Source organism: Phyllostomus discolor, chromosome 4 (genome assembly GCF_004126475.2).
Source record: "Phyllostomus discolor isolate MPI-MPIP mPhyDis1 chromosome 4, mPhyDis1.pri.v3, whole genome shotgun sequence".
NCBI classification, from domain to species: domain Eukaryota; kingdom Metazoa; phylum Chordata; class Mammalia; order Chiroptera; family Phyllostomidae; genus Phyllostomus; species Phyllostomus discolor.
In genome coordinates this window covers 199,517,884-199,539,721 of record NC_040906.2, presented here as the reverse complement: position 1 = coordinate 199,539,721, position 21,838 = coordinate 199,517,884, and the positions used below count along the sequence as shown (strand labels likewise).

At 41.7% G+C, this 21,838-nt stretch overlaps 1 protein-coding gene and 1 long non-coding RNA gene across 15 annotated transcripts in view; both read left to right on the top strand.

Moving 5' to 3' along the window:
* Positions 1 to 21,838, top strand: part of SYNE1 (spectrin repeat containing nuclear envelope protein 1) — a 433,377-nt gene that overhangs the window by 371,108 nt on the left and 40,431 nt on the right. For 13 of the 14 annotated variants that reach the window (XM_036024918.1, XM_036024914.1, XM_036024915.1 and 10 more), the window contains 3 exons: positions 4,510 to 4,668; positions 7,420 to 7,586; positions 20,033 to 20,195. In XM_036024918.1, the coding sequence (XP_035880811.1) occupies positions 4,510 to 4,668; positions 7,420 to 7,586; positions 20,033 to 20,195 (489 nt within the window). Of the gene's footprint in view, positions 1 to 4,509; positions 4,669 to 7,419; positions 7,587 to 14,655; positions 15,503 to 20,032; positions 20,196 to 21,838 lie in introns of those variants that run through there. The other variant, XM_028510999.2, reaches the window with a different exon arrangement.
* LOC118500375 lies at positions 2,517 to 3,743 on the top strand. Its single transcript, XR_004902943.1, has 2 exons — positions 2,517 to 3,341; positions 3,547 to 3,743. It is a non-coding gene; the product is annotated as an uncharacterized LOC118500375 (long non-coding RNA).

The following is a 21,838-nucleotide window of genomic DNA, read 5'->3' as shown; positions in this document are numbered from 1 at the left end:
GGCCCTCCAATAAATCACATAATTTTTAATGTAAAGATTTATCATAGTAGATCGTATAAACAAAAGATAATTTAGTGGGTACAAAGAATGGATGATGATCCTAGCCATATTCAGTTCCTTTCATGAGTCTTACTGATTTGTTTTTCTTGAAATTCAGAACAGTCTAGCACTGCTTGCTGCCTCAGCACTTTTCAGCGTATTTTGGAACATGGATTGGACGGGACCCACTTCTCTGGCTGGTTGGTGTCTGTGAGGCTTTCAGAGCGAATACGCGTTGGAGAGAGTGCTCTGAACTCCCCTTTCCCTTTCGGCCTGTGGGGTCGGCGCCTTGTTCCTTTCTTCTTGTGCTTCCTTCAATGTTTGTGACTTGACTTCTAGACTATGACGGTCTTGAGGACAAAGGCTATTTCTTCTTTATTTCCAGTGCTTACAATCGCTAAGTGTGCACATGCTAAAATTTAGACAAGACTTTTGGATATTCGTTTCATGTCTTGACACTTGTGTTCCTCCAAATATAAAATAATGACAAGGTTTCTGAATATTTTGGAAGTTATGATTATGCAACACTTTTTGCTTTAGGAAAACTGGTACTGTGAAAAGTACCAAGAGGTATAAAAGGTATATATTTCCAGTTACAGAATGAGTAAGTTCTTGTATAGAGTGGTGACTACAACACAGTATGGAATGCAGTCACAAAACTCTATTATAGACTTGAAAGTTGCTCAGAGAGTAGATCTTAACTGTTCTCACCACAAAGAAAAGGTAATTATGTGAGGCGACGGAGGTGTGAACTCACGTTGTGGCGATCGTTTCTCATTATATACATGTCCCAAATCATCACACTGTGCAAACTCACACAGTGTTATATGTCAATGATAGCTCAGAAGAGAAGGGGAAAAACTTGTTTGTAAAATCGCTCACTTGACTTATACAGGGTGGGGCGAAAACAAGTTTATAGTTGTGCGTATGTAAAATACAAATTTTATATTTATATTGTTATTTATTAGTTATTGTATTATTTTCCATACAAGCACTAGTACGCCTACTTCTGCCCCACCCTGTATGTAGACAGCAGTCTGTTTGGAAATACCTTCTGAAAGCTGACCTAGATCAGATGACATCCTGTGAAGAGATTAATACTTTGCACCTGTGAGTGGACCAGACAAGTAAAAAAAAGATGAAGCAGTTCGAATGCATAACGTTTCTAGAAACTTTCAAGTGTCTTCAGGCATGAAACTCAGGCATACTATCTCACACGGCTTCAATCTAAAAGCATTATTTAAGTCAGTGACAGTTTACTTGTGGGTCATATCCAAGGTGCCAGGATAGAACCGTAAGGAGGAAGATACATCAGTTATTAGTTCTTGACTTACGTTTCCGGAGAAATTCTGTCGAGTATGAAACCACAAAAGGAAATGAGCGGTGCCTGTCTCCTCTTTAAAGCCGCAAACATGAGTGAAACGTGGTGCTAATGCTCTGCAGAGAGTAAGCAGCCTGTTCACACTCCAGTGGAAGCCGTGGGTGAGCGGGCGGGAGCCACGGACTCGCAGGTGAGAATGCGAAAGGCGGGCCGTAAGTAGTCACGGCAGAGAAGAGCTGATACGGAAAAGTATCCTGTTTTCAGACACACTCCCCGAATGGTGTGCTGGGCCTGTGTGCAACCACAGCTCACATTGCTGTTATTCCTGCTTTGGTTTGTAGACCTGCGTGTAATTCTAGTCGAGGTATAAATATAACATCATTGTAATCGCTCGGTGTTTGTCCAATTGTCAGGGTAGAAATATTTGAAGTAGAAGAGGATGTGTTTCCTGTTCAGCTGCCTGCCCCTGGAGGCTTTAGCTGGTGCTCGTCAGCTGTTGGCAATGCAGCATGTTTATACCCTTGAGAAAACATAACTAAGTGCTAAGCGGATCAGTTTGAGGGTTTCCTGTGAACCCAAAGAAAAAGAGGTCAGCGTTCCATGCAGCTTGTCATGCAGCTTAAACATCAGTTTTACAAACCAAAAGGAAAAGGTTGTCCCCATTATGAATGAAATCTTTTCGAAAAGCTTTTGGCGCCAACTTGCCACCGGTGCTTGGAGGCCACCTGCTTCCCTTTCAGCTCTTGCTCTGCGTAAGCAAACAGAAGCAGCGGTCCCAGTGTTGCTAAACGTTGGAAATGTCTGTTCAGGCTGCTTTGTAGCGATATCGGATACATTAATGTCAAGGAAAAAAAACTGAAAAGCTCAAGGAGTTTTCATGTGCAGACATAGGAGTCTATTAATGACCAACTTTTGTTAAGTCTTTAGTATTTACTGGTCCCTTTCTTAAATTATATATTATTGTTTATTCTCCTGTGGGCCTACTGTATTCCAGTACATAGGACAGTGCTTGGTACATAGTAGGTATGTGTTTACTACAGACAATAAATATTTTTATTGGATTTATTGGGTTGACATTAGTTAATAAAATTACATAAGTTTCAGGTATACAGTTCTGTAATACATCATCTGTATGTGTTTTCACCACCCAAAGTCCAATCTCTTTCCATCGCCATTTCTCCCCGCCGTACCCTCTTCTACCTCTCCCTGCCCCTCTTGGCCTCTGGTCATCACCATGCTCATAGACAGTAAACATGCATGGAAGGATATTGGGACGAATGAAAGATTAATTTGCAAGTGAAAAAAACTAAGGCTTAAAGAAGAGGAGTAACCTTGCCCTGATCATATTATTAGTAGGTGATGAAGGCTATTCTGAATCTCAGCTGCCTCTGGGTGTTTGATCATAACATATGGCAGCCTGTATCAGAGACTCAAGTTCTGCTGGTCCTGCCTCATACGGATTATAAACAAATGCCTCGAATGTGTCTTACCCTCTAACTCCCTGTCTCTTGAATGGGGATAATAATACCTACCTCTCAAGTAAATAGATACTATTTTTCTATTATGTGGTTTTTCCTTCCTGCAGATGTTGTTGAGAAAAGCCCTAGAATTCACTCTTGCCTGTGGCCAAGATTTGGGGGTGGGGGCGGGGAGAAGAAGGGAGAAGGTACACATAACGAGACCTGTTCATCTTAAGTCTCAAGGGCAGGAGTTCCTACTCTTTTCTGTGAAAATGGTTGCTTTGAGAAGTTCCAATTGGAAAACTGTTGAATAGTTTCTGCTTCCACATCATTGAGCTACAATGACTGGCCACACTCCTGACTCTGATGGTCTGTGAATGAAAGAGAAAAAGTCATATCCAGCAGAAAACTCAAAACCGTAGGGTCCCAGCATACCGTGCATTCTGCTGTCAGAATTGTAGAGAAAGGGGTTTCCAGAAGGAGGGTGTGCATGCTTATCCTCAGCTTAACAGAGGTGAAATGTGTCTCCAAAGCTTTTTTTTTCCACTTTTTTTAAAGATTTTATTTATTTTTAGAGAAGGAAGGGAGGGAGATAGAGAGAGAGAGAAACATCAATGTGTGGTTGCTGGGGGTTATGGCCTGCAACCCAGGCATGTACCCTGGCTGGGAATCGAACCTGTGACACTGTGGCTCGCAGCCTGAGCTCAATCCACTGAGCTACGCCAGCCAGGTCCAAAGCTTTTTAACCTGTGTGTTCTTAGCCTTTTCCATTCCTACCAGTGTCCACCCCAGGGAAAGTCACTGCTCTTTGGCTGTTCCATATTTTTCTGCCTCAAAGGAAACTTTAACTTTTTTAGTAAAAGTACAACCATCCTGTATGATATTGACACCAAGCCAGCTGTAGTGTGAAGCTGGGTCAAAAGTACCTGTAATAAGTGAATGGGCATGTGGCACCTCAGGAGGCAAGTACCGGGCTCAATGTCTCCCCCTGCTGTTTATCAGCAGGCCTTGTTGTGACACCATGCTGGAGAGCCGTGTTTCTGGGGTTGAATTGCAGGGAACTGGTGCAGACACCGGCCCACAGTGTCTGCATCATTATGGATGAAATGAGACATTCACACAGACTACCGAGTCCAGTGGAGGAAAAGGGACAGCATGGCTTTTCTCTCAAGGGGAGCAAAAGCCTTGGCCCTTGCCATGACAGGCCTTTATTGGGTTTCTCAGCACATTACATGATGGCCCTCATTTACCATGCAAAGGTTCGCTTTGGGTGGTTACCTTTTACAGAAAACAAAGGAGCCAATGCCGCTAATCACATCACAGAAGAGGGATATTTGCAAATGAAAAGGCAAAAGTGGTTGAACCAGTAACACTCATCCTCGGAAGGTTTAGCATGGATTTTAGGAAGTTACTTTGCAGTAAATGTCCTCAATTCAGGGTGAGAGAGTTTTTTAGCAAGAGCAAGACTCAAAGCAGCCTAGGCACATTGCAGCCCTAATTCCCCATGAGAGAACCTATCCGTGGGCGTGGGTCCTGTGCATCTCCGAGTGGGAGCTGGGCCCACGCCATGCAGAACGGCCTCCTACAGGGAACTATCAATCCCCCTAGTAGAGTTCACTGGCTGTTTCCCACAGGGCATGAGTCACACTGATTTTTCTTCTGCATTTTCCCTCTTGTGCGACTTTGCAGCTCTCCCTACGGCGGCAGCAAGTCAGCGAGAGACTGAACGAATGGGCGGTCTTCAGTGAAAAGAACAAGGAGCTCTGCGAATGGCTGACTCAGATGGAAAGCAAGGTTTCCCAGAACGGAGACGTCCTCATTGAAGACATGATAGAGAAGCTCAGGAAGGTACGGAACGCCTGGCTACATGTGCGCCTCCCCTTCCTCGTGCTCAGGCATCCTTCTGATGGGTACCGAGGTGACTTTGCTGATAGTTACTCTCCTGTCAAAGGAGCACGCTATCATAGGCGTTTTATATTTTTAATATAAAATCAACTTGCATGAAAAGGCCTCCTTTTTAATGTAAAAATACAGAGAATATTTTTTATTTTTTGTTTCTTTTAAAAAAAATTTAATTTTCTTTTTCAATTACCAGTTACATGCTGTATCTGTATTAGTTTCGGATTACAGCATTGTGGTTAAACAACCATGAATGTTCAAAGTGTTCCCCCGCATAGTTCGAGCATCCACCTGGTATCATACATAGTTATTACAGTAGTATCAACTGTATTTTCTATGCCTCACCGCACGTCCCCAAGACAGTTTTGTAACTACCAATCCATGCTTCTCAATTCCCCCACCTCTTTCCCCCAGCCTCCAAGCCCCCTCCCCTCCGGCAACCACCAGTCTGTTCTCTGTTCTCTGTGAGTCTGTTTTTGTTTTGTGTGTTCATTTATTTTGTTCTTTAGATTCCACACACAAGTGAAATCATATGGCATTTTTCTTTCTACAGGAAACACTTTCACTTTGTTGTGCAATAGATTATTTGCTGATGATGTTCAACGTGTTGGAGTTTTAGTTACCTATTCACTGGGCAGCATTTATGTGTAGGAGTTAATATCACAAGAAAAGAATTAAAAGAAAAAAATCTTATGACCAACCAAGATTTTCTCCATAAAAGAAAATTTTCTTTATAGATAGACACAGGAATGAAGACTTCTCTGAGAATTTTGGTTTAATGTGATTTTCAAGTTATAGATGATTATTAAAGCACTTTATGTATTCATAGGCACTCAGAATGTTTTTATGCCAATATAGGGCTGATCAAATTCACTAGCATTTAAAAATGTTTTTGAAAATTTTAGTGGTATTTCCACATTGTTTTGAACGATGATTGTAATTTTATTTTAGCTTATGTTTCTCATTAGCACATGTCGTGGCCTGAGGTACAGAGTTTTCCCCATTTTCTTGTTCATTGTCTGTCTGCAGTGGGGACCCCACGGGGCTGGTAGTGTCACAGGAACAAGGATGTGGTCTGTTTTGTTCTCTGTCCCCTGCATCCAGGGTAATGCCAGCCTCTCAGAAGCACTTAGTCAGAAGCTATTGAATGAATGAATTATAGTTCCATTCATTCTGAAAAGAAATGTACAAAGGTATTAGGAAAAATTATCTTTATCCATGCACACATACAGAGAGAAAAATAAAGCCCCCAAAGCCAACATGTAATATTAATTTACTTAAGATTGCAAATCCTAAGGATAAGCATTTGTCCAGTCAATATTGTGATTCTTTAAAATGTGGGCTCAGATGATAGGGATTTCATTCAGTCATCTCCTAACAGCTCTGCCCTTTGCTGGTTCCTGAGTATCAGAGAACGTTCCACTAGGCATGACTGATGTGCCGTAGGTATTAGAGTGAAGTTCACTATAGAATAAATTTTGTCTAAGTGTATCTATATTCTAATTAATTTACTTCATGAAATTTAAGTGTATAGTTTGGGGGGTATGAAAGAAACTAGCTCTTAAACAAAATATAGCCGTAATTTACAACTAGAGAAACTTTAGTGTTTTACCATTAATTTTGGTCCACTGTTTGGCACAATGCCAGGAATCATCTTTATGTTATTAATTATACTGTTTTCTGTATAGAATAAGTCATGAGGTTTAAAAAGAAGTCTTTATGAGCTTGCCTCGTGTGCTGTCTCTTTTGTAAAGGAAAATAATTTTGGTAACATAGGAAGAAGCAATTAATAAGCAGGCTGTAACCAAGATATTGGTGTCTACTGGCATTAACACTTAAAAACACTTTAATCTAAAAGACAGCCCAAGAGGATTATGTTGCTACAAATACTATCTTAAACTTGGAGTAATTCCTTTGAAATAAATATTTCTCAGTAAAATTACCTCATTTATGGTGAAACGGTATACCTATTAGTAAGTACACCCATTGCATTGGTCTTTGAATCCTACTTTGTTCAAGCAGCGTAAAGACGAGGTTAGGTGGGGGTGCCGGCCTGAGGTTGACGCTCAGTGTTAGGTTAGGTTAAAGTTTCACTGGCTCCTGTCATGCTCTGGGGGGCCTCTGCCCAGCTCACTGACTTGAGAGTGTCAGCCTTCACCACACTGACTTTAGAGCAAGAGGAAGCGAAAATGTTTATGCTCCTATACTACCTCTCTTCTTATATTTTCTGCATAGCAGAAGCTTAAGTCAAAAACGGAAAAGTTGATTTGGAAGATTGGGTCTTGTCACTGTGGCAAGACAGGAAGAGGGTCACTGGTCAGGGAGTGCAGGCAGAGGTGGCAGGGAGCTGCCCTTCACGTCGCTTTGACCAGGCCATTTCGTGGCCCGCCCCTTGTAGATGGGTCCTGTGGACCCACAGCAATCCTTACCCACAGCAGTCCGTAAGATGAGCTAGTGAAGCAGCTGGGTAATTGAGGAAAAGTTTGTCTATGTAAAAATTCAGCCTGGGCTCTGCACACTTAGTGAAAATCATCGGTTCCGCTCCGTCTTGTGTACCTCGATGGATATTCACACAGTGTTCCTCCTGCTCGAACTATTTCCAAGCAGTAGAAAACTGTAATTATCCTGTTTCTAGTAAAGCCAGGCTGCATGGATCAAGAATACGCTTTCTGAATTCTGTGATTGCTATTTATTATGCAGGATTATCAGGAGGAAATTGCTGTTGCCCAGGAGAACAAAATACAGCTCCAACAAATGGGAGAGCGACTTGCTCGAGTCAGCCATGAGAGCAAAGCCTCCGAGATTGAATACAAGCTCAGCAAGGTCAATGACCGGTGGCAGCACCTCCTGGACCTCATGGCAGCCAGGTAAAAGGGGACCTCAGTCAACAGGACGTGTATGTGCACAATTTTAAAGCATTCAGCTTGCCGTCCTTTCAGCTCAAGATGACCCAGTAGATCTCTCTGTGTTTTTATTCCACCATTTTAATTCACTTTCATTAACTTTATTTTTTTGGCATGAAATTTATTTATTTATTTTTTAATTGTTATTCTATTACAGTTGTCCCAATTTTCCACTGTTGGTCTTCCCAGCCCCGCCCACCCCCGCTCCCAAAGTCAATCCCCACCCTGTTGTCCATGTCCGTGGTTTATTTATACTTGTTCTTTAACTAGGCTCTTGCCCTTCTGTCCTCCCTTATCTCCTTCCCCACTCCCCTCTGGTCACTGCCACTCTGTTCCTTGTTTCCATGCCTCTGGTTCTGTTTTGCTCATTTGGGTTTTTTTGTTCATTAGCTTCTACTTATAGGTGAGATCATGTGGTATGTATCTTTTGCTACCTGGATTAACTCAACATAATGTTCTCCAGTTCCATCCATGTTGTCATGAAGGGTAGGAGCTCCTTCTTTCTTTTTGCTGCATACTATTCCATTTATGTAAATGTACCACAGTTTTTGATCCACTCACTTACTGATGGGCATTTAGGCTGTTTCCAGCACTTGGCTATTATAAATTGTGCTGCTATGAACAATGGGATGCATAGGTTTTTTTGAATTGGTGTTTCAGGATTCATAGGGTATAATCCCAGCAGTGGAATTGCTGGGTCAAAAGGCAGTTCCATTTTTAGTTTTCTGAGAAAATTCCATACTGTTTTCCACAGTGGCTGCACCAGTCTGCATTCCCACCAACAGTGCACTAGGGTTCCCTTTTGTCTACAACCTCGCCAGCACTTGTTGTTTGTTGATTGTTTGATGGCCATTCTGACTGGTGTAAAGTGGTATCTCATTGTGATTTTAGTTTGCATCTCCCTGAGGGCTAATGATGTTGAGCATCTTTTCTTAAGCCTATGGGTCTTCTATATGTCCTCCTTGGAGAAGTGTCTGTTCGGGTCCTCTGCTCATTTTTTTATTGTGTTGTTCGTCTTCCTGGTGTTGAGTCATGTGAGTCCTTTATATATTTTGGAGATCCAGCCCCTGCCGAAGTATCATTGGCAAATATGTTTTCCCACTTTCATTAACTTTAAAAATCTCCTTATTTATAAATTTAGTGGCATTTGCATTTAGCTGAATGGCAGAAATACATATTCCATCAAATTTATTCCTAGGGGAAAATTTTTTTTTTATTTCAGACCTTCATGCGTATTCAGCTACCTCTAAGGAAGAAAGTGAAACTGGTTTATAGTAATAAAATTAAAAAATAAAAAATAATTCATCACATTCCTACTATATTTCTGGTTAACAGCGAATAAATCTAATTATTGCCACTGCTTTATTGTAAAAATAATCTGCTGCTTTATTGTACAATAATTCTGTGCTTAGCTTGAATTCTTAGCTTAGCTTAGCTGTAAGTGTCTGCCTCATATGTGAGAGGAATACTACATTTACTTTCTGTTGCAGAAGGGCAAGGTGAGTAAAAAGGAAAAAGTCAAAAATGAAAATATATAAAGTCTTTACTAGCGTATAAAAGTCTGATATGATTGAATGAGGCACTATGTTATTTGACATGCAAAGAGGAAATGACCAAGTAGATGTTTTACTGCAGGGGAACTTTGCTACATGTTGAACGTAGGCTCCATGCAGGGCAGGGACCTCTGTCCATTCTGCTCACTGCGTATCACAAACACCAGGAACTGTGCCTGGGTATAATTTGGGCTCAATGGATATTTGAATGAATGAATGAATGAATGCTTGCATATTTGAATGGATGTTCTTCTTTATGACAGTTAGGAGACTTAGGTAACAACTGCTTTAGATTCACAGCTGTATGATTCTGATTTTGAAGCTATCCCCCAATATGCTTTAAAAAATTATTTAATCAAAAGTATATATATATATATATATATTTTTTTTTTGCATCCAATATTATTTTGTATTAGTTTCGGGTGTACAGCACAGTGGTTAGGCAATTATAGACTTTACAAAGCACTCCCCCGATAGTTCCAGTCCCCACCTGGCACCACACGTAGTTATTACAGTATTACTATTTTCCCTGTGTTATACTTGACATCCTGTGACTCTTGTTACTACCAATCTGCACTTCCCACCCCCTTTGCCTTTGGCACCTGGGTTCCTTGCCTCAGCCGTGCTGCAGAAAGACGGACATGAAATAGCGCCTGTTGAGTGCTGCGTGCCCACGCAAGCTGCCTGTGGGCGTGACAGTTTCTACGTTAACTGTATTTTCTTTCTATAAGGGAGTTACCAAAGAGGCTCACATTAAAGACGAGGGTGAGATTATGGTTCGCTGTATTTTAATGAAACAAAAATGGGGTAACTGTTCATCTATTTTCAGAATGTGTGACGATCGCACTGTAGCAGCCAACAACTGCTGAACCCTCAGTTTGTGCCAGTGACCATGCTTCAGGCTTCGTACGCATCTTCTTGTGCGTTATTCACAGCACCCTTTGAAGTGAGCTTTATTAGTACACCCATTTTCCAGATGCGGAGGCTGAGGCTCCGGTTTGCTCATGGGCACTTAACGTCCTGAGCGGCAGAGCCTGTGCTCCCTGGCTCTGCAGCCCCTGTTCTGGAGCACTGTGCTCTCCTCCCTGCCAAACTTAGGACTTCCCTGTCCCTGTTCTGCAACATGCAGCTCAAAGGAAGAAAGTTCCATTATTTACATCAGCAACCTAAACTATTCCCGATCTTTGGTTTGTAAAGTACTGACGATGGAACTGACGGGTAGCTTTTGAGGCTACAGAGAGAGAGGCCCTTTCTTCAAGGAGTTTATGGTGAGAATACAGACAGGTGAAGAAATCAAGTAGAATGGCAAGCCAAATGCCCTAGTAATGAGTATTTCCCACTATAAAGAGGTGGAAGCATGTGGTTCAATGAAAGCTTCTCTAGTTTTTAGGACTAAATTGGTTTTAGAATCCCTGCGCTGTAGCAGTGTGGGCTCCTCAGTCAGCAATAACAAAATCTAATTTCAGAAGGAGAAATCGAAGCTGCTCGTACTATAAACGCCCTCCTTAGGGAAACCACGCTCTTGGTAAAGGTCCCTGGATCCTTTCCGTCTACTTATGACTCATGGGTTGGCGTACGCTGCCGTGAGCCCGGTCAATGTAGTTAATATTCTTTTTAACACTTTTAGTGGCTCAGTGATTCGGAATAGGGGGATGTACTATGTCAGAGATGTTTTACATTTAATTTGATATGATTTCATTGGAAGCTGCTAGCTTCGTGTATGCCCAGCAGTTAACCAACACGTCAAACGAATTAGGTGCTTCCTCTTCAAACTCACGTTCATTGATAACTTTAATGTCTGGTTGTTCACAGGAGAATTTTCTACATGTTAGTTTACTTTTTTTTTCCAAAAAAAAAATACATTGGTAAACTTGAATCAATGACATATTTCTAAGGCACACATACTTTGCACTATAGTCACTAACATGCTCATGTTTCTACCTGTGGGGAGTCCCATCACACAGATACAATTCCTGCAGGAGGCTTTCATATCTAATGTGTTGTCCATTTCTAACCGCCTTCTTCCAAAGTGAGCCAGATGATGTGTTGACCATTGATTTGCCCCGGAGTTTTTAATGCCACATGGTATTCATAGTCTCCTTGAAGCCTTTGTTTCCTAAACGACCCCCCGTCACATTTGCTTTCCATTTCCTCAGTGACCGGAGCTCCTCTAGTGCGTGGCCTCAATGACCATCGCCCACACCCATCCTTGAATGTGTCCTGCCGGCTGAAATGCTGAGTTTCTGTGATTCAGTCTCGCTCACCCCACTTCCTCTTCCAGCTTTGTTTCACGCTGATTCATTGTAACCAAACATAATCTATTTTTACCTTTTGATAGTTCTATATATTTTCGGGCTCTTGTGGGAATGGAAACGCTATTTTTGAAGGAAATCATACTTTCGGGCAAACAGCTTCCCAGCTAACAGAAACATGGAAAAGAGAGAGAAAGAGCGAAAAAGAGGAAAAAAAAAACATTCACTGATACTCATCTTACTGCTCCATACAAATAGAATATAGAGTTGAGTGTCATCTTCCATTCCCCAGTGGATTAACTTAGACCATTGTGAGTACAAAATAGACGTGTTTTGCATGGCATTTTTAAATTGCCACCAAGCATTGTCAGTATTTTAAAGCAATACAAGTTACTCAGTTACTTTCAGGGCTCCATGGAGAGTAGTCTAGCATCCTTCCCATACTTTCTAGACCCACTCAGTCCAGTGTAGCAGTCACTAGCTACATGTGGCTACTGAAATTTACTGAAATGGAATATAATTAGAGTTTAATTTTCATTCTAGTCAGTTGTGCTGGCCACATTTTCAGTGTTCCGTAACTACATAACGATGATGGCTGTGTTATTGGGCACTGCCGATAGGAAATATTTTCATTAGCCCAGAAAGTTCTGCTGGTCAGCACTGGCTAAGACAATTGGAAGCCTTTCTGAGTCCTCGTTTTCATCAAGAGTCAACATGAGAAACAGTCTTCACTGTAATTCCTATAAAACTGTCTTCAAGGGTTCTGGCTCTCCTTCCCTCCGTGAACCCTCTGCAAAAAGCCACACAGCGGTTTTTCCAGAGCTCAGGACTGACAGACAGTCTGTCTGGTGGCATCAGTCTCTCTGTGCATCTTATACAGACAGTGCACTGTGCCGCTGTTTCCATCTTTGGGTCTAGCAGGGTCACCCTCAAGTTATTGGCTCTGTTGCAATGACTTAAAAAATTAACTGGATCCTCTGGTACAGTGTATTCTTCTTCCCTTCATCAAACCTGAAATCTCCATCGCCAATGGCTACGCCCTGGCTGGCGTAGCTCAGTGGATTGATCTTGGACTGCGAACCAAAGTGTCGCAGGTTCGATTCCCAGTCAGGGCACATGCCTGGGTTGCAGGCCACGGCCCCCAGCAACTGCACATTGATGTTTCTCTCTCTCTCTCTCTCTCTTTCTCTCTCGCTTTCCCTTCCCTCTCTAAAAATAAATAAAATCTTAAAAAAAAAAAACAAAAAAAGTGCACATTAGTTACTTGCCTCCTGTTTTTCTCAATAACACTTTTATTGAGATACAATTCATGTATGATACAACTCATCTATTGAAAATGTTCAGTTCAGTGATCTTTAGTTTATTTACAGAGCTGTGCATTCATTACCACAGTCAATTTTGAAATAGTTCCTTCACCCCAAATAAAAACCCTGTTACCCATTAGCAATCAGTTTTTCCCTCCACCCGCCCTCCTTCCCCCAGCTCCAGGCAACCACTGATCCACTTTCTCTGTAAATTTACCTGCTCTGGAGGTCAATTTACCTGTTCTGGGCTTCAACTGCCTGACTTATAACGTGTTCCTGCTTCACCTAAACTGCCATGTTGCCGCCTATGTAAAAGGTTACTAGGAGGATTCACTGAGACAGTACCTGTAAACCACGGAGCTCTGTGAAATGCTCACTAAATGTCAGCTCTCATCCCAGAGGGGCGTTAGAGTCTCTACTTTAGGGGTAGGTGAACCTAGTATGTAGTGCAAGAAAGGCTCCTTGACGTTGCAGCTGCTGGCTTGCAAAGGGGTTTCAGTCTAACAGGGGTTCCACCCATGCTAAAGGAGAAAGAAAACCTCATTCTTGGAATCTCTGGCTGTTATTACCTCATGGCGGTCAATTCAGAAATGTCTGGCCAAGATCGGCAAGACGATGATGCAGAAAGCATGGAAACAGCACAACAATAATCAAGAGTCCGCAGTTTAGTCTACCTTGTTCTCTGGCTGTGTGACCTAAGGCTTACTGCATAACCTCTCTGAGCCCCAGAATCCTCATTTTCAAAATGTTCATTAAAATTATTGTCACATCTCCAATGAGACAACCCAAGGGAAAGGACCATGTATATTATAAAATATTATATATGCTATCTTGTTCTTTTACATAACTACAGAGTAGTTATTGTCTTAATATACCTTGACTTATCCAATACCTTCCCTATTGGTGGACATTGACATTGTTGCCATTTTTTGCTGTTACCACAATTGTGTCTTTAGAGACTTGCGTTATAGTTAGTACATTGGATTCAATATATTGTTCCAATGATAATGAAAAAAAACCTTTCTGTTACCCATGAGGAAAACAAAGTAAAATAAAAAGGAATTAACCCAAGGAAAATGATGCCAATAACATTTTTAAAGATATCAAGTTTTGAAAAATATTAGTCATAATCAAGAAAAAATAAATGTGTCTACTCTTATGGATTCATGACCAATATATTCCTTTAAGCAAAGCTTATGGTGTTTATACTCCTGATTGTAAAAAATAACTTAGAGAAGTGATTATTTTATTTAAAAACCACAATGGACTATCTTTAAGTAGAAAGGGTTGAAAAATAATTCGATAACTAAGTATTCTGGAGTAAATTTCTTAAGTAAAACACAGCTTGGGGTCTTTTTTTAAAAATGTTGTTAAAGATTTTATTTTTTTGGAGAAAAGATTAAGGAAGGGAGGAAGAGAGGGAGAGAAACACTGATTTGAGAGAGAAACATCTGTCCTCTCACATGGCCCCAACGGGGACCTGGCCCGCAACCCAGGCATGTGCCCTGACTAGGAACCTAACCAGCGACCCTTTGGTTTGCAGGCTGGCACTCAGTCCACTGAGCCACACCAGCCAGGGCCCGGTTGCATCTTTTACAAGGAAAATGTGTTTCTCTTTTGAAAGCAGTCAGCTCGTACAACCAGAACCAAATGTCTTGTTTTATTTTACTTGCAATTTATTATATAGGCCTTTTAAAAAGAACCCGGCAAATGTTATGTATTTAGTTATAATTTATTGGTGTGTATGTATACCTTAATTCATGAAGGATTAAAACAGCCAACATTAGTCACATGGTATTAAATTACCAGTAATTAATAATGTGGGAGTTTGTTTTCTTTAAAAAACTTAAATTATGAAATTAATATAGACTCTGCAGAATATTTAGAAACTTTTGAAATTCACAAAAGAAAAAAAAGTTACCTGAAATTCCACCAAGCAAATGAACAGATGTTTTTTATAGTCATCTTAAAATGAACATGTCATTTGTATCACACTATATAATTATTTTCAAAAAGACAAAGGCTTTGAACATGTAAGTGGAGAGTAATAGTTCCTCATTATCATCCACGCTCAAATAGCCTACTCAAAGGTAAGACCGAGCACTTTCCCACAGAGTATCTTTTCCTCCCCACCTTCCCCAACACCCTCTGAAACCCCTACTCACACCACTTAGCCGGCTTAGGAAACTGAAGAAAAAGAGAAGTTATTCCTTTGTGCCACTGCACTTGGCTGTACTTGCAGAGGTTGTGTTTATTTGCATTTGGATGATTAATCTTTTTCAAATATTTTTTTCCAAGTGAGCAAATAGCCCACGAGAAAAGTTGCTGGTCCTTCCAGAGCGACGGAGCGTCTGCAGCCGGCCTTATTTTTGAGATCCTTCTTTCTTTAGACCCGGCGCCTCCCCCTCCTTGCAGATTACCCTGAGCCTTTTCCCCTCCTCACCCTCGTGGCCTACATTCCAGGAGATCAAGCCTGGCACATGTTAATGAATGTCGGTTTTATTTAGAAACATGACCACTTGTCACTGCTCAGTGTCATATTATCAGGCAGAGACTTAACCAACATTTGTCTAGAGTGAACCTTTTCATACTTCCAAACACAGACAAGGGGACACTTTCATCCCCACGCAGGACTCAGCCTTTTGCTCCGCAGACCTAACTTTTGCAGGTGGCAGCTTCATGGTGGTGGCGGAAGCTCCGTGTGCTTGGAGGATGGCGGAGGACGGCTGTGTGGACGCAGATCTCCCAGAGTGTAACTGCGATGTCACAAGGCAGGCATCTCCTCGAGTTTCTTCCATTGTGCATAGCTTTCGTGTTACGTGGGCTTTATAGGTTAGAGGCTGGAGCTTTACTCCGTAGTTGCCTTTGCCAATGTTAAGTGGAGAGGATTGGGGTGAGGAGATTGCTGGCTGGGGACTCCTGAGAGTTCGTTGTTGGTTTGTTTTCTTGTCCGCCTACTGGGCACATGGAGATGGATGAAAAGGTTAATGAACTTGGTTACGGCTCGGCATGCCAGTTGTCTCTGGACTGTATGCGTCATCCGAGGGACATGGCTACTGTAGAGCCTGAGACACAGGAAGGAGATTCAGAAAAAAAAATCCAGTTAGTCCATCATTTGCTATTTAAAGGACGGGCTCCTGATGGAACTGAAATTCAGCCTTCGCCGCTTCACAGCGCTGTAGCTGAAAGCTTTCCCTTTGTTAAATGCAAATCTACTCATGTTTTAGGGGCCTGGAGGGTTTTATGTGTGAGAAAGAGTTGTTTCTGGTTAGGTTTGTCAGTAGGTTGTGGTCACTACCGAGTATAAAGATCTTAAAACATGTGCAAAAGATAGAAATTTATATCTAAAATAGTAGCATATGCAAGTGTTCATTTCATGGTTTTTCCTGTTAGAATATCATTGTCTCAATAATTTTCATTTGCTTTTTAAAAATATCTTTCTTGTTGCCTCCTTACATCCCCCAAATACATTCCTATTGTCAAATAGGATTTATTAATGTTACTTTTGGTGCTATTTGTATTGAGAATATAAACTTTTGGTTTTGGGTGATGGATCTACTAAATAAATTGGAAGGAAAGTAGTGAGATATTATCTATCTTTCTATTGATATGTGTGTGCGTGTGTATATATATTCATGTGACAATGTTAAGGATTAAGAAGCTGGACAAGTGGGTTTAGTAGCAGACTCCTTCTTCAGCAAGGTCAAGGGCCGATAAGGCACATTGGACTGTAAAGGAGACCCATAAGGGTCTCCTTTCAGAAATCATCAAGAAAATGAATTTTAGTACAAATAAACCAAGCTGCAGGGACTTCCAGATTTAACAGGCCTGTAAACTTACCTAGGCTGGTAATGTCTGTAGACATCTACTTTGAATTATAATCCTGCATGCTGCCCAAAAGAATGTTGCTCAAACTTCTTATAATGCCAGATAAATAAAAATAATTGTAATACTCTACCCAAGGATTTCCTTTAAAGAAATGATGGGGAAAAGATGGATCCTTTCTCTTAAAAAGTGATCCTTGTCCTTCAAATATGAAGTTTAATAAACTCAGGAAGATGTATGGGGGTTCGCTAGCCATTCTCTCTCAGCTCACATCTGTTCCCCGCAACACACACACACACACATTATATTTTGCTATTTGTAGTCAAATACACTTTTTTAAAAACGTGAAAGGAGAGCCACCTAAATACTCACCCCATTGACTTTGCTAAGATTTACACATTCATTTGAAAGAGGAACTTGGCCCCAGTGGATTATATGAACAAGCATTTCCATGTCACAATGCCCTTGACATATTGCACACTAACTCTGACCATTGGAACTCATTCAACATTATACAAGACAGCTAATCCTGTAAATTATTTGGCTAATGCAGACAATATCCAGTGAAACAGTGTTTACTCCCATCTCTTTGTGCCTTGGATCCTTTAATCATTTTTGCCAGCAAATTTTGAATCAAGAAAATGAATTTCAGTACAAATAAACCATTTGCAAATGTTGGACTTAAAGGAAAATTTAAATATATGTTTAATATCAACTAATTATTATCAAATAAATTTTGAAATAAATTACACTAGCTAAGTAAAAGTATCTTACTTAGAATGGTGATTATTAATGTTTAGCAGGCATTTAAGAAGTATACAACTTTGTGCCACACTTAGCATGGCAGGGAAGAGGGAGGAGCAAAAGTGGATGGAAATTCACAGCTCCGGCTCTCCAAGGAACTTACCCTGAGGGAGAGAACCTTGTGCAAAAGTAATGCCAGGGAGTTTAAGTAACGGTGAGCAGGAAGCAATCACCAGGTACTCCTCTGGCCTCCGGCTCCAAACAACACCCGGAAGATTTTTACAAGGTTGTTATAAAACCCCGTCCGAAAGCGTAGTCAGCACCCCAGTCTTACCGACTCTGAGGACAGGAAGCTGCTCAAGTGGGAGAGGTCCCCAAGAGGATGTTCTTACCGGGGGAAACCAGGACAGGCATCTCGGTGCAATAAGCCCTCCTTCGGGCCTGTTGCAGTGGGCTTATTGATGGTAAACGATCCTTTCAGTTTGGGCCGCCGCACTGCTGGCCAGGGCCTTGTGCATGCCCAAGCCCATGCTGAGGGCTTGTCTGGAATGCTCCCCCTGTGCTTGGCGCCCAGCAGCCGTTCTGAAACTGCCATTCACTGACTGCCACCCAAGTAAGTGAACAGTGTCTTAAGAAAAGTGAACGGATTGTATGTAAAAGTTCTTGGCTAATTATTATTCAAGGCTGATACCTTGAAATGCCCTGGGGACACAGTACAATTTATATTTATAAAGCTAATTAGAGAAGTCTTATTTTGAATGGAGTTATGACTAATGATATACATATTGCAACACGTGCTTTCCATACCCTGATCAATAGGCTATGTTTTGAAGTAGGACCATAATTTTTAAATACTTTTTTTTTCAAAACAATATAAGGTAATGCACCTCAGAGTGCCTTTATGAACTGAATTGTTACTCAAATATAGACATTATTATTATTATCATAATGAATGAAATGTAGATATCATTAAGCACTGCCCATAGTGAAAATCCTTTTAAACGTATTTGTGTGACACAGGAAATTGACTGTGTCATGACTAGATTCTCATTTGAGACACCCTGATTTTAGAAACCATAAGAGAAGTGGTGGTAAGTTTAATTTGCATAAGTTTAATAAGTGGTGATAAGTTTTAATTGCATAAGTTTTATGCAGTTAAAAGTAATCAAAATGCTCAGAATACTTCGGTTATGAGACAGTTTCTTCACAGCAGCGTTTCTTTTCCAGGGAAGCCTATCAGAGTGGTCAGAGACGGGTGTGAGGGAGGTGGGGGTGAGAAGCTGGCAGGTGCCTAGATCATTCTACAGGTGCCATACCATGTTTACTCTCCTTCGCTGCCCCCTTTCTTAAAATAATTAGCAATACTCCCCAACCATAAGTGTATTGTGTCACCCAGAAAACACCCAATGGTTTCTGTTCTCTTAATGAACTATTTATTCACTTAAGTTCAGCAGGGCCTTTCTTACTGCCAGGTCACAGGTCCTCTTTGTAGGCCTGGTCATACTGTCCTGCTCTGCATCGACCCGGTAGACCACTAGTCCCCAGTGTTAGTCTGCATAAGGCTCCTGTGGAGTGCTTGTTAACAATGCACATTCCCTGGCTGCAGGTGCAGAGTTGCTGGTTCAACAGGACTGGGTTGGCATCTAGGAATATGCATGTGTATGAGCAAACCTGGCAAATCTAATAGAGGAGGCTTTCAGATCATACTTTGACCTCACTTTCATTGGTCAATGTAGACCATACTTTCACTGGGCCTCAATTCTAGGCCAGCAGCACCTACACCAATGCAATCAACTCCATCGTCTCCTCGGCCCCTAGAACTCCATTTCCATATGTGTCTGTCTACCTGATCCTTCAGACTCTGTATATCCAGAACTTAATGCATCCTTAGTTCCCAAGAACTTGCTCCTTGTCCTGTGTACTCTGAGCAGCATCCTTCTAGACACCCAGCTGCAAAACACATTGTTTCTAACTCCTTCTGCCTCACATCATGCCAGTCCATGAACATAGCAATGTAGTCCTCACCTCCGTTCTCACTGTTTCCCAAGTGTGGGCTTTGATGGAAGCTGGTTGGACTCCTCTACTTATTCCCTGAGTGGGTGCTCACAACAGCCTGCTTCAAACGTACATACTCAACATTAGAACTGGTCTTATCACTCTGTCACCAATAAAGCTTGGCAAAGTTCCTGTTTATCTTTAACACTGCATTCCAGCCCGTCAGCTTGTCACTACAGGTTGCTTATATCTTACTCTGGTCTACCCATGAGTCTTCTCGTACTACCTCTTCATCTCCCTTCTGCCCTCATTTTCCATCCACTGTACCCAAGGCTCCTTGGTATTACAACATCGTGCCTTCAGAATCTCTGCTTTCTCCCGGGAATTCTTCATAAGAGTATAAACAGTATATTGTTTATGGAAATAACAATTTTTGTGATAACCATTAGGGTTCTATTGCCGATATATTATTATAGCTCTATTGAATATAGTCATAGCCAATATTTATTGACTTTTCTCCCTGTACCCTAGAGCATTAGCTGCATTTAAACCCCACAAGGACTCTTCATCTCCATGTTATAGATGAGGAAACAGAGACACGGGAAGATTGTGTCACACAACCAGCAAGTGGCTGAGCCAGGAGGGACCTGGGCTTTAGGCACTTTGACTGCAGAACTAGCGCCCCCTTCTGCTGGGGCCTTTCATGGACACTGATGCTTGTCCTCCTCTGCCCGCAGGATAAAGAAGCTGAAGGAGACTCTGGTCGCCATACAGCAGCTGGACAAGAACATGAGCAGCCTGAGGACGTGGCTGGCTCACATCGAGTCGGAGCTGGCCAAGCCCATCGTCTATGATTCCTGTGACTCGGAAGAAATACAGAGAAAGCTAAATGAGCAGCAGGTAAAACTCAGAGCGATTGAAGAAGATAAATAGGCCTTTGAATATCTGTCCTGCAGGCCAGGACAGCGGGGTGAGTGTGGGAGGCGAATGGGGATGGAAAATCAGGAGGCGGCCAGGCGGGTTCAGTGAGAAAGGGGAGGCCTTGGCTGGACAGCTGCTTGGGACAGATGAGCTCCATGCCACCACAGAGTTAACTCTTCAGAGATGGGCCATCGTCGGGTCAGTGCTGTTGGTCCACCAGGGGCCATCCTAAGATGGTAGGTTAGGTTGAGCTGCGATGATGTATCTAAAGTAATCTGATGGTTTTGTTTGTTTCCTTGTGGGTCACTGTGCCATCACCATAAACTTAGAAAGGGGCCTTTTTTCCCCTGCATATAGTAGCAAGGGAAAAAAGCTGCTCTCAGAAAGCTGAGAGTGCATATTAGAGATTTTAGAGTCTAAAGTAACTCTGTTTAGCACACAGCCATTGCACCTTTGTGTGTACCAAAGACAGCACACCGCACTAGTGTACAACACTGGGCCCACCAAAGCAAAAGGGGGTGACCCTGAGAAGTGCACACAGAGGGGATTTGCACTTCCCACTCCCCTTGCTTGCTCCTGCTAAGCAGAGAAGACTCCAGTTGCCATACGTAACACCGTACTTCCCCTGAAGAAGGATTGCCACTCCATGCCGTCAGACTGAAAATCACTGTCCACACTCTGGTTACTTTTATTAGTATTTAGGACACTATAACCACGTTGTTTAACTTAAAAAATGTTTAACATATATATAAACAGACCTATTTCTGCAATCCTATGAAGTAGTTTCTATATTTACTTTATTTTACAATCTATTTAAACCGATGAGAAGAGGTATTGCAATATATTTTTTTAGGCATCAGGTTTACTTTGCTATTTAAATTAGCATTTGTTTTTAAAAACAATTGTTAGCGGGATTTTCTTTTCAGTTTTTGTAGAGTCAAATTCTCTGATTGACTTTTTGATGTTTAAAATTATAATGATTAAATCTGAGGAGGGTCATAGTTGGCCTTCAATAATTCAGATTTCCTGAAGAACATGGTAATGATAACTACGGTGATAAAGTTAAAATCTAATGATTAGTATTGTCATTTTGCAAAGGTTAAGAAAATCAAAAGAGCAAATACAGCAAATTGATAATATACATGTATAGACCTACCCACTTCTAGAACTCCAATAAAACGATAGCGAAGGACGGAAAAAAGTCGAAACTCACAGGGGCAAAGAGAACAGAAGCGATGATAGAGATGACGGACGTCCAACAGAACTCTGGAAGAAGTGAACAGATGAATAATGGCAGTGTTCAGAGACGGAGGAAGGAGAAACGCGACTCATGCCAGAGCTCCAAGGAGGCTCGGAAGTACAGGTGTTAAATCTGCAGGGCTTTGAAATGGCAGATTGCTCAAAAGTCTGAATAAGGAGTGATTGGACTTCAGATCCCTCCCCCAGATCAGCTAGCCAGGCAGTGTTGCTTTGTTTTCTGCAGTAGGAGACTCAAGATTCGCTCCTGGAGAAGGCAGACCAGGGGGACTCTGGACGTGGGGGTCCAGGCCCCCATTGAGGCCGGAACCAAGATATTAAAAACAGAGAGAAACACTCCTTCCCAAATGGTGCAACTCCCACCC